Source organism: Pelophylax lessonae (genome assembly GCF_965119305.1).
Source record: "Pelophylax lessonae genome assembly, chromosome: 7".
NCBI lineage: Eukaryota > Metazoa > Chordata > Amphibia > Anura > Ranidae > Pelophylax > Pelophylax lessonae.
In genome coordinates this window covers 39281250-39294344 of record NC_138774.1, presented here as the reverse complement: position 1 = coordinate 39294344, position 13095 = coordinate 39281250, and the positions used below count along the sequence as shown (strand labels likewise).

The window sequence follows — 13095 nt, the reverse complement described above, 5'->3', positions numbered from 1 at the left end:
TTTATATATCCTTATGTGATTTTTGTATGGAATTCTTTATATATTTATTTATTGGTTCACTGATCCACACCTTTGTGGATTAATTTACTTTGAGAAGCACAAGCACTTCTTAATTGACGGTTGTCACATCCCAGCACCTGGAGCACTGTGAAGGGATTAATAAGAATCCACCAAGCACAATTTTGATTGCATGCTATTGCCTGGACTTTTAAACACTACTTGGAGCACATTTATATATTTATATTTTTATATATTCTTATGTGATTTTTGTATGGAATTCTTTATATATCTATTTATTGGTTCACTGATCCACACCTTTGTGGATTAATTTACTTTGAGAAGCACAAACACTTCTGAATTGAAATTGCACTGGTATGCACTTTTCTTTGCTAATTGCACCAATAGTAGATCATATATATATTTGTAGCAATTTTTAATCACATATATTACACTTTAAATCACCTATTAATTTTTATAACACGTGATATATTAAGATTACCAGCGCCTTTTTACCTATGATATATACCTATTTATTGTTTTATTACAATTAAAAGGGCAGCAGGTTCAACAATCTTTTATTTAAAGGGCCAGGCGCCTTCTCTTTTCTTTTTATTGACACAAGATATAATGTTGGGTAAATAATCAGTCCAGACATTTAAAAGGTCTTACACATGTGGTATCCCCATACTTGTGAGCAGGGCCGCCTTAAATATTGATTGGACCCTGGGCAAACATTTTCTTGGGCCCACCCAAATTCATTTATCAACTGTTTGCAGGCAGTGGGGGCTCAAGAGGCAGCTTCTTTGGGCCCCACAACAATGACTGGGCACAGGGCAGCGGCCCCTTTTGCCCTGTGTTAACCACTTAAGCCCTGGAGGATTTGGCTGCTCAAAGACCAGGGCCTATTTTGTGATTCGGCACTGCGTGAATTTAACGGACAATTGCGCGGTCGTGCGACACTGTACCCCAATGAAATTGACGTTCTTTTTTTCCCACAAACAGGGCTTTCTTTTGGTGGTATTTGATCACCTGTGCGATGTTTATCTTTTGCACTATAAACAAAATAATAGCGTCAATTTTAAAAATATAACAATATTTTTCACATTTTTTTTATATGAAATTCCCTAAAAAAAATGTAAAAATCAAAAATTTTTAACATTTTAGGCCAATTTGTTTTCTGCTACATATGTTTGGTAAAAAAATCGCAATAAGCGTATTTTGATTGGTTTGCGAAAAAGTCATTGTGTTTACTAACTAAGGGAAAAATTTATGTCAATTTTATTGTTTTTTTTTAAACTAGTAATGGCGGCGATCTGCGATTTTTCTGGGACTGCGACATTGCGGAGGACAGTTCGGACCCCTGACTAACATTTTTTACCCTTTTGGGGGTACCAGTGACATTACTACAGTAATCATTGCTATACATATGCACTGTTACTGTAAAAATGACACTGGCAGGGAATGGGTTAATTTTATTAGTGATTAAGGGGTTAAGTGTGTCCCTAGGGGTGTGATTCTAACTGTCAAGGGGCGTGGCTTGTGATGTAACCACAGAGACATATGATCCTACATAGCAGGATCGTATAGTCTCTGCAGTTACACCAGGGAGAATGACAGGCGGCTTTGGATCGCGGGAGATCGCGAGTGGCTGGCGGACATCAGAGCCACCGGTCACTCACACGGGGATGGCCGTGAACAAGCGAGGGCAGAAGCGCGCCCGCCCCCTACAGGCTACTGGGCGAGCGACATAGCACTACGTCACTTTGCCCAGGAGGGGCTGACTGCCACAGTAAATATACTGTGGGCGGGCGGCAAGCGGTTAAAGAAGGCCCTGCTTGTGAGGAGTAGCAGAATGTGTTTTGGGGTGTAATTATAAGTATATATATGCTATGTGCTAGAAATATCTTAATAATTGACAACTTTGTAAAAAAAAAAAAAATACACTTTCTTTTTATTTCCACATTTCTGAAAAGCTTGTGGCAAAAAAAATGACACATTCAAAAGACTTATTATGCCTTTTAAAAAATACTGTAAATGGGAGCGTTTGCTTTCCAAAATGTGGTAATTTTGTGGGTGTTTCCAATGTATTGGTGCTCCTTGGCCTCCAAAAATGTGATAGGTAGTAAGCAAATTAGTTAGATGCATAGCTTATGCCCCTAGAAAGCTTGAAGGTGCTCCTTGAATTATGGGCCTCTCCTTGTAGCTGGGATGTGAAAAATTCTGATACATGTGGTATCTCCATATGCGAGAAGAGCAGCAGAATATATTTTGGCCTACATTTATAATTAAAGATTATTAATTTGCAAAGTTTTATAACAGAAACTAAGAAAACTTCTCAAAATATTCAGTCTTTTTTCTTTTATATAGCTGAATTATTTTTTAAGACTTTATTTTATTTTATTTTAACAGGTGATCCTGCCATTAGGTCTGTTGTTTTTCAGCAGAACAAGCTGTCCTGCAGAAGTAGCTCTTGGAGGGTTGAGACAAACCATTTATCACTTACAGGCTGCCTCCCAATGACCAGCTTTTTATTTTTTCATGTAAAACCTTTATCCCAAAAGAAAAAAAAAAATGTTGCTGTAATTGCTTGTGTAACTGCATTTGGCTTAAATGTGTTAGTGTATCTAAATGTGCTAGTACATCTAACACTCCTCTCCCTCCAGACTGACAAAGCTGGTGTCTAAATTTGCCCCCTGTGTCCTTCATCCAGAGTAGGAACACTATAATACAGGAGATGTGTTACTGGCCAGATCACAAGGTGAAAACCGAGGGAAAAGAGCCTAAAAAAAGGAAGAATAATGTAGCCACTACATTTAATGATTGGTAAGCTGCAATACACAACTTTTTTGTTTTTGGGTTTAAAACCTCTTTAACCACTTGACCTCTGGAAGATTTACCCCCCCTTTATGACCAGGCCATTTTCTACGATACGGCACTGCGTTATTTTAACTGACAGTTGTGAGGTCGTGCGACACTGTACTGAAAGAAAATTTATGTCATTTTTTTCCCACAAATAGAGCTTTTTTTGGTAGTATTTGAACACCTCAACTCTGTGGTTTTTACTGTTTTGCGCTATAAGCAAAAAAACAAAAAACAAAAAAAAAACAAGATTTTTTACTATCTGCTATAAAACATATCCAATAAAAAAATTGAATTTCTTCATCAATTTATGCCAAAATGTATTCTGCTACATATTTTTGGTAAAAAAAAAAAAAAAAACCCAATAAGCGTATACTGATTGGTTTGTGCAAAAGCTATCGTGTGGGATATTTTTCTTTTTTTTCTCATTTATTTATTTATTTACTAGTAATGGCGGCGATCAAGGACTTATAGTGGGACTGCGATATTGCGGCTGTCATTCAGACACTAACTGAAACTTTTGACACTTTTTTGGAATCAGTGAAACTAATACAGTTATCGGTGCTAAAAATATACACTTGTCACTGTACTAATGACACTGGCTGGAAAGGGGTTAACATCGGGGGCGATCAAAGGGTTAACTGTGTGCCTAGCCAGTGTTTTAATAAACTGTGGGAGGTGCTTTTACTAGAAGAAGGGATGAATCCTAGTCCCTGCTTTGCAGAGACACAGAGTCCATGGCTTCCCTCCTGTCAGAACAGCAATCTTCCTTGTTTACATAGGCAGATGCAGTTCTGTCCCTCTGGCTGATGATTGGTGGGTGGTGGCGGACATCGAGTCTACGATACCCGCTGATCGGCTCCCATAATGTGTAATCACAGCAGGAGCGAGCCAACAGCTGTGCTCATTCGTGCCCCCTACCTGGAACTGCGGAATCATGGTAATATACGTGATCCTGCACACAGCTGCCTCCCTGCAGCAGTAAAACTCCCATAGGGCGGTCGGCAATTGGTTACATTTATTAAACCACAACATAGAGTTGGAAAATATTCACAGCGCTTCACTTTTTCCCCATTTTGTTATGTTACAGCCTTATTCCAAAACGGATTAGTCATTATTTTTGTCAAAATTCTGCAAACAATACACCATAAGGACAATGTAAAGGAAGTTTATTTGAAATCTTTGCAAATTTATTAAAAATAAAAAAATAAAAAAAAATCCCATGTACATAAATATTCACAGGCTTTGCCATGACACTCAAAATTGAGCTCAGTTGCATCCTGTTTCCACTGATCATGCTTGAGATGTTTATAGAACTTGATTGGAGTCCACCTATGGTAAATTCACTTGATTGAACATGATTTGGAAAGGCACACACCTGTCTATATAAGGTCCCACAGTTAAAAGGGCATGTCAGAGCACAAACCAAGCCATGAAGTCCAAGGAATTGTCTGTAGACCTCCGAGACAGGATTGTATGGAGGCACAGACCTGGGGAAGGGTACAGAAATTTTTCTGCTGCATTAAAGGTCTCAATGAGCACAGTGGCCTCCTTGGAGAAGTATGGAACCACCAGGACTCTTCCTTAAGTGGGCCGTCCAGCCAAACTGAGCTATCAGGGAAGAAGGGCCTTAGTCAGGGAGGTGCCTAAGAACCCGATGGTCACTCTGACAGAGCCCCAGCTTTTCTCTATGGAGAGACTCGAACCTTTCAGAAGAACAACCATCTCTGCAGCACTCCACCAATCAGGCCTATTTGACAGAAGCCACTCCTTAGGAAAAGGCGCATGACAGCCTGCCTGGAGTTTGCCAAAAGACACCTGAAGGACTCTCAGACAATGAGAAACAAAATTCTCTGGTCTAATGAAACAAAGATTGAACTCTTAGGCTTGAATGGCAAGCATCATGTCTGAAGGAAACCAGGCACCGCTCATCACCAGGCCAATACCATCCCTACAGTGAAGCATGTTGTTGGCAGTATCATGCTGTGGGGATGTTTGTCAGCGGCAGGAACTGGGAGACTAGTCAGGATCGAGGGAAAGATGAATGCAACAATGTACATCTTTGATGAAAACCTACTCCAGAGCACTCTGGACTTCAGATTGGGGCGAAGGTTCATCTTACAACAGGATAACGACCCTGTGAATGTCCTTGGGTGGCCCAGCCAGAGCCCGGACCTGAACCCGATTGAACTACTATCTGTCTCTACAGGGAGTCTGTACACCAGTAGCTCCAGAAGAAGCTTGACTTTCCAAGTGAAACATGTAGGGCATCTGGCTACATGAAATATTCCCCATTCAAGAGCTGTACCAACTACACTCGAGGATCTACATAGTGCCACTCCTCAGCACTATCTTCGAGTTTGTAGGATCTAATGTATAGTATGGTGATACCACTATGTCTTATGTATTATGTAATTATTAGTTTTTCTTTCTATTATTGATACATATGCAAGTCCTTTTGTCTAAGTACACTCTGGTACTCTCTATGTATATTTTGTATGTGCAAAAAGTATTCCCCTTTTGTTAGGGGTTTCCTTTGTTTTCATTCGTCAATCAATAAAGTTTTTTACCTTACCCTTATCTGTGCCTTTAAAGTCCACCAAATTTCTTCCAATGATTTGATACAACTATTAAGGATGTGGCACACTTTCCCTTAATTTCGTTGCGCTCATACTGTGCTGCTGTATTGGTTGCGCAATTTGCTCATTTAGTTACTATATGGAACAGTCTCGCCACAGTTTCAAATGTAGAAGTAGGATACGATTGTTCAGGTTATTCATTTTTGTGTCAAGGCCACTGGCTAGAAGTAGTGCCACACTGCCTGACCTGTTTCACTGGGACAACAGTTTCCTCTAAGGAGGTAGTCATTGCAGAGGATTTATGGAACAATAGACTGCAGCCCATGGCTGGCCCAAGACATTGTGCTGCCAGGGACCAAGAATGAAATGCTGCCCCCTTCCCCCCCCAAAAAAAAATCACACCCAACAAAAGACCTCTGCATCCATTATTTTCTATAAATATAAAATTTTGAAAATATTTTATATACTGTTATCTTCTTCCATAACTCACCACCGGACAAGTCCACCATAACTCACCACCGGACCAGTCCACCAAACACCCACTGTCTGTCCTCTTGTCACTCCTGTGTCTTCCGCAGCCACCGCCCCTAGAAGATCCAGCCTGCCCTGCGTGAGATGGAGTGCACTGATGGCTGACATCATAGCGCATCGATCATGTGAGGAACGTTCTCTGGAGGAGACGCTCCACCTCCTCATAGTCATTAGTTTGCACTACGGGCAGCAGTATGAGATGGGGAAATGCCACCCATAACCCACCGCAAACTGATGACACACAAAACTGCTGAAAAAAAAATCTTGGGAGTCAATTTGCTGCCCCTCTCCAAGTGCTGCCTGGGTCCAATGGACCCAGCTGGACCCATGGTAGGGCCGGCCCTGCTGCAGCCAACATTTATTAAAAAACATTTGCACTCACCTTTTCAAATTGCATTAACACTTAAAAGCTTTTATGAGATTTTATTGATTGGGCTTAGATTTACCTTAAACATACAGTGGGTACGGAAAGTATTCAGACCCCCTTAAATTTTTCACTCTTTGTTATATTGCAGCCATTGGCTAAAATCATTTAAGTTCATTCTTCTTCCTCATGAATGTACACATAGCACCCCATACTGACAGAAAAACACAGAATTGTTGACATTGTTGCAGATTTATTAAAAAAGAAAAACTGAAATGTCACATTGTCCTAAGTATTCAGACCCTTTGCTGTGACACTCTTATATTTAACTCAGGTGCTTTCCATTTCTTCTGATCATCCTTGAGATGGTTCTACACCTTCATTTGAGTCCAGCTGTGTTTGATTATACTGATTGGACTTGATTAGGAAAGCCACACACCTGTCTATATAAGACCTTCCAGATCACAATGCATGTTAGAGCAAATGAGAATCATGAGGTCAAAGGAACTGCCTGAAGAGCTCAGAGACAGAATTGTGGCAAGGCACAGATCTGGCCAAGGTTACAAAAAGATTTCTGCTGCACTTAAGGTTCCTAAGAGCACAGTGGCCTCCATAATCCTCAAATGGAAGACGTTTGGGATGACCAGAACCCTTCCTAGAGCTGGCCGTCCGGCCAAACTGAGCTATCGGGGGAGAAGAGCCTTGGTGAGAGAGGCAAAGAAGAACCCAAAGATCACTGTGGCTGAGCTCCAGAGATGCAGTCAGGAGATGGGAGAAAGTTGTAGAAAGTCAACCATCACTGCAGCCCTCCACCAGTCGAGGCTTTATGGCAGAGTGGCCCGACGGAAGCCTCTCCTCAGTGTAAGACACATGAAAACCCGCATGGAGTTTGCTAAAAAACACCTGAAGGACTCCAAGATGGTGAGAAATAAGATTCTCTGGTCTGATGAGACCAAAATAGAACCTTTTGGCCTTAATTCTAAGCGGTATGTGTGGAGAAAACCAGGCACTGCTCATCACCTGTCCAATACAGTCCCAACAGTGAAGCATGGTGGTGGCAGGATCATGCTGTGGGAGTGTTTTTCAGCTGCAGGGACAGGACGACTGGTTGCAATCGAGGGAAAGATGAATGCGGCCAAGTACAGGGATATCCTGGACAAAAACCTTCTCCAGAGTGCTCTGGACCTCAGACTGGGCCGAAGGTTTACCTTCCAACAAGACAATGACCCTAAGCACACAGCTAAAATAACGAAGGAGTGGCTTCACAACAACTCCGTGACTGTTCTTGAATGGCCCAGCCAGAGCCCTGACTTAAACCCAATTGAGCATCTCTGGAGAGACCTAAAAATGGCTGTCCACCAACGTTTACCATCCAACCTGACAGAACTGGAGAGGATCTGCAAGGAGGAATGGCAGAGGATCCCCAAATCCAGGTGTGAAAGACTTGTTGCATCTTTCCCAAAAAGACTCCTGGCTGTATTAGATCGAAAGGGGGCTTCTACTAAATACTGAGCAAAGGGTCTGAATACTTAGGACCATGTGATATTTCAGTTTTTCTTTTTTAATAAATCTGCAACAATGTCAACAATTCTGTGTTTTTCTGTCAGTATGGGGTGCTATGTGTACATTCATGAGGAAGAAGAATGAACTTAAATGATTTTAGCAAATGGCTGCAATATAACAAAGAGTGAAAAATTTAAGGGGGTCTGAATACTTTCCGTACCCACTGTATCATTACTTATGTTGCGCTTCCCCCGTAGGGGCTCCTTGTGAATGTGGTCGTCTCCCACCATGCACAGCCAGGCACACAAATTTCCAGTCACGGGTAGAGACAAGAAGCAGTCCTTGCAGCTTTGTTTGTTTTATTTTATTTAGGGAAATTGAACTTGGATGGGGAAGGGTGCATTTCGGATGCCCACTTGATTGAAGGAAATTAGTAGGGACTTAACTATATACACTCCAGTATATACAATCTCTTCTCCTCTCAACCTCCAGCACATACACTTGCTTACAGATTATCACTCTCAGGACCAGCTAGCACTGATATGGGGATATGACACTGGCTCAGTCAGACCCAAAGCAAATGCACTTTGCAGCCAGGGACCATGGGCCCCTATGGTGTAGCAAAAAATGTTAGTCTTTAGTGCTAGCTGTCCTATATGTGGCTACTGCTCCCAGTACCACTTCTTCAGGCACTGCCAGCCCTCCTGCCTGCAGCTGCTCCTTTCCACTGCCCATGCCACCACAGTCCTCCTGACTGGCTCTGCACCCATCTCAGACTGCTCAATCCCAGTCCTCTCCAGTGTGCCTCGCAGTCCTCACCAGCCCTCTTGGCTGTTCCTTGTTCCTCCTGGAGTATTATCCCGCTGTCCTCTCCTTGCTCCCATACCTCCTGTCCAGGACACTTCCATGTGTTTTGAAAGGGTCCTGTCCCCACCAAAGCCCAGGGACTCCCCCCCCCCCCGACTGGGGAGCTCCCTCAAAGGCCATTGACAGCCTAACACTTCATCTCCAACTTCCACCCGAACAACTCCTCCCCAGCAGGGCTGACTCAGAGTATTTGAGGGGGACTTCCCCCTGCCAAACCAAGTTAGGGATTGGTCAGGGCCCTCAGAAAACTCCAGGCAGCTCCACCTTACTTCCCCTCCCATTTTTATAGAAGGTTCCAGCACATTCTAGAAATAGGGGAAGGCCTCAGTGATACTGCCTGTGTGTCATCCAGCTCTCCTTGGATTTCTGCCCAACCCAGGAAATAGAGACAGGCTTGGCTGCCAGCCAAGCCTGCATAAATCTACCTACACTACAAAAAAAACTATCTACAATTGTAGCACTAGAGGGTGCTACACCTAATTCACAACCAACTACAACCATCTTTTATTTTTGCACACCATTGACATTAGCAAGCCCAGGTAATCAAATGTCTACACCAGGGATGTCCAAACTTTTGGTCTTCCTGGGCCACATTGGAAGAAGAAGAATTGTCTTGGGCCACACATAAAATACACATGTGGGGAAAAAATTATTTGATTCCCTGCTGATTTTGTTAGTTTTCCCACTTACAAAGAAATGAAGGGTCTATCATTTTTATCATAAGTGTATTTTAAATGATAGAAACAGAATATCAACCAAAAGTCCAGAAAAAAACACATGATACAAATGTTATAAATTGTGTTGCAGTCCAGTAAGTAAAATAAGTATTTGATCCCTAAGCAAAACATGATTTATTACTTGGCAAGCACAGAGGTAAGACGTTTCTTGTAGTTGGTGACCAGGTTTTCACACATCTCAGAAGGGATTTTGGTCCACTCTTCTTTACAAATCTTCTCTAAATCCTTAAGGTTTCTTGGCTGTCATTTGGCAACTCAAAGTTGTTCTATAGGATTAAGGTCTGGAGACTGGCTAGGCCACTCCATGACCCTAATGTGCTTCTTCTTGAGCCACTCCTTTGTTGCCTTGGTGGTATGTTTTGGGTCATTGTCATGCTGGAAGACCAATTCATGACCCATCTTCAGTGTTCTGGCTGAGGGAAGAAGGTTCTCATCCAAGATTTACACTACAAGACAGTACAGTACAAGAATACAATACATGGCTCCATCCACTGGCCCCAAAATGCGGCAAAGTCAGCCTGTATCTTTAGCAGAGAAAATGTATTTATTCAATTATTTTATAGTCAGTCAGTACAAGTGTAGATACTATATTGCCAGTATCCGTCAATTATTTCATGGTAGCCGTTTTTTATTCTGTTTTAAGTGTTGTAAACTTGAAATGCTTTTATGTTTCACACATTTGTGAGTATATTTCTTATCTTCTTACATCAATAAACACCACTTGGGTAATGCATAAGTGCTAACTTAGATACATGCTAACCTAATATATATATATATATATATATATATATATATATATATATATATATATATATATATATACATATACTAACCTAGGTGGGTGCAGCATCAGTCTAATGCTGCATCTGTCCCCTGTCACCTCTAAGATGAAGAAATGAGTGATCAAATACCACTGACTGCTCATTTCTTGGTCTTCTGTGAGCAGAGAGAGCTGACTGTCCACCTGCTCTCTGCTTTTCCCCATCCAGTGCTCACTGGAGTGCAGGGCTGTGGAGGGGGCAAAAGTGGCTGGCTCAGGCTCTTAGCGGTGCACTGAGAAGCTGATCCAGCTTCTGGTCAGGCATCTGGGGGGACCTCAACATTAAAATCCGGAACTCTCCAGAGCATGGGCTGGCTGAATACGGATCACAAGAATACGAAACTATGTGCATCCCTGTGACGTAAAGTACAAGTACAGTATAGCCAAAAAGAGCTTTGCCCATACTTCTTAAATAAACATAATATGCATGTGTTTGCTACTGAATCTTTTGTATATGGGGCAGGGCCATCTTTAATATAGATTGGAGCCTGGGCAAAAATTTTCTTGGGCCCTCTCAAATCCACTTATCAACTATTTGCAGGCAGTGCGGTCTCAAAGGAATGCTGCCTTGGGCCCCACAACAATGACTGGGCCCGGGACAGTTGCCCTTTTTGCCCTGTGTTAAAAACGGCCCTGATATGGGGTCCTTATGTGTGTGGGAAAACAAGGTCTGTCTAGTCCAAAAATTTAGAGAACACAATATTTGAGCAGAGAACTGCATCAACATCCCTCATGGACTTTAAAAAACAGACCAATATAGTAAAAAATATATTTTTATTTTGTACAATTATAAAAAAAAAAGTAGAAAAATGAGCAAATGTTACATTCGTTTAGAAAGAAAAAATATGAACTTGTACCCACTACGGGCTTGACGGACTTGCTGATCTTTTTCTACCAATGTATTATTATCTATTTTTTCATAGATAAGATACCTGGCCGTTGGTCACACAGGTGGTTTTTCCACTGTTGGGTACTTGTGACTGTATGCTCTGCTCCTCCTGGGGTCGCGCCTGGTCACGCCTATATTGGGTTTCTGACCATGCATATCCATTCTGCAATATCTATTTTGTATCCAGCTCCAATGTACAATGTAGTTGTTTAATTCTATAAGTAGAAAAGGTTATTCGGGTTCAGTGTTTGCACTGGGAATTGCCAACATCCCTGTACGATAGATTAATAGAAAAATTCCCCTAGGGAGTGGGACTTTAAGGGCAATGACTAGGACTTGAGTATTTCATGAGTATAAACTGTTTATTTAACATATATGATACAAAATGTGATTCACAAAGAAGATGAAAAAAATATAAATCATAACATTAAAAAGGTGGCCATAAATTACGTCTCGTGTACTATGAATGACTGAGATGTCCGAAGGAGACTAGACGCGTTTCGTAAGTGAAAGTATCCAGGTCATTGCCTTTAAAGTCCCACTCCCTAGGGGAATTTTTCTATTCTATAAGTACAATACAGCCTGTTTAAAGATTGTACTAATACGATATCATTATATTTTCATGACATATCTACTGTACAATAAGAATTAAGTCATTTATTTTGTTACTAATGGCACATGTTTGTGTTTTAGAATATACCAATACCCACTGCTGCACCTCTGAAGAAGGGCTTCACAGTAATAGTCTGAAACATGTTAGGTGTTTATACATAATGTATGATGGCCAGTCCAGTGATGACTACAGGCGGCCGCACATTGTTCATATCTTCTCATTTTAAAGGGGTACTAGTTCACATTTTTTCTTTCTAAACGAATGTAATATTTGCTAATTTTTCTACTTCTATTTTTTATAATTGTATAAAAATAAAAATATATTTTTTACTATATTGGTCTGTCTTTAAAGTTCATAAGGGGTGTTGATGCAGTTCTCTGCTCACATATTGTGTTCTCTGTGTTTGCTACTGATGACTAAAGAGTGGCCAGCCCACATCCACCTGTAATGATGGAAAACCAGTAGGTAGGCCAATGTGTAGCTAGCCGGCATCTGTGATGCATTCTATACATGATGACCTTGTCTTGTTCTTTTCAGTTATACCCCAAGTGAGAGTGTATGCAAAACATCCCGTAGTACTTGGAGAGCCAAACATCTTGACCTGCTCAGTGACAAATATATTTCCTCCGGTAATGAACATTACTTGGCTGAAGAATGGAAAGAAGATAGACCGGGGTGTTACCGAAAGCCTCTTTCTACCACGTGTAACGCTCCTGCGTTTTATGTATGATGTGGATTTTCAGCTGCAGAAATATTCCACTTCAGTAGTCATGTAGAGAAACGCTGAGACACCAATCCCAACTCCCAATGACTCATCATGTGTGGATTATCTCAATTCAGCAAGTAAATACACACACTCAATAAGATGTTTCCTAGAGTGACTTATGTATATAGTAACACAGTGATGATAGGCTGAAGAGACAGGTTGGGTAGAGATGGTAGATGACAGACACTTGAAAGGAAATGTTCTTGAAAGTAAGATAGTAGCAGATGGGATGCAGATAGGTTTAGCAATCATGTATGGTAGCAGATGACAGAGTAGCAGGTGGACATACAAGAGAGATCAACCCAGTGCAAGAACAGGTGGTAGTAGGCTCAAGAGCTAGCAATCTTAGATAATGCAGATGTAGTAATAGTCCTTAGTATGCAGAGCTAGATAGTGTAAGCTTTAGTATGAAGGTTATAGAGGTTTCCCCTGTGGGGTACTTATCACTAATAGCAATGTAGCAGAGGAGAGGTTCGGCAAGAGCGGATGATCCGGTAGCGGGATACAGGGATCAGCGCAGCGTGGTTCCGACAGCGAGGTATGCTTGCAAGCACTAGGGATGATCGA

At 41.5% G+C, this 13095-nt stretch overlaps 1 protein-coding gene across 1 annotated transcript in view; it reads left to right on the top strand.

Moving 5' to 3' along the window:
• The window catches only part of LOC309560439 (HLA class II histocompatibility antigen, DQ alpha 2 chain-like), a gene marked incomplete at its 3' end in the record, with an annotated part of 36746 nt that extends 24208 nt beyond the window's left edge, over positions 1–12538 (top strand). Inside the window, exon 3 of the mRNA XM_082264073.1 lies at positions 12300–12538. Within this exon, the coding sequence (XP_082120199.1) occupies positions 12300–12538 (239 nt within the window). The remainder of the gene's footprint in view (positions 1–12299) is intronic.
• Between the last annotated feature and the right edge of the window lie 557 nt (positions 12539–13095).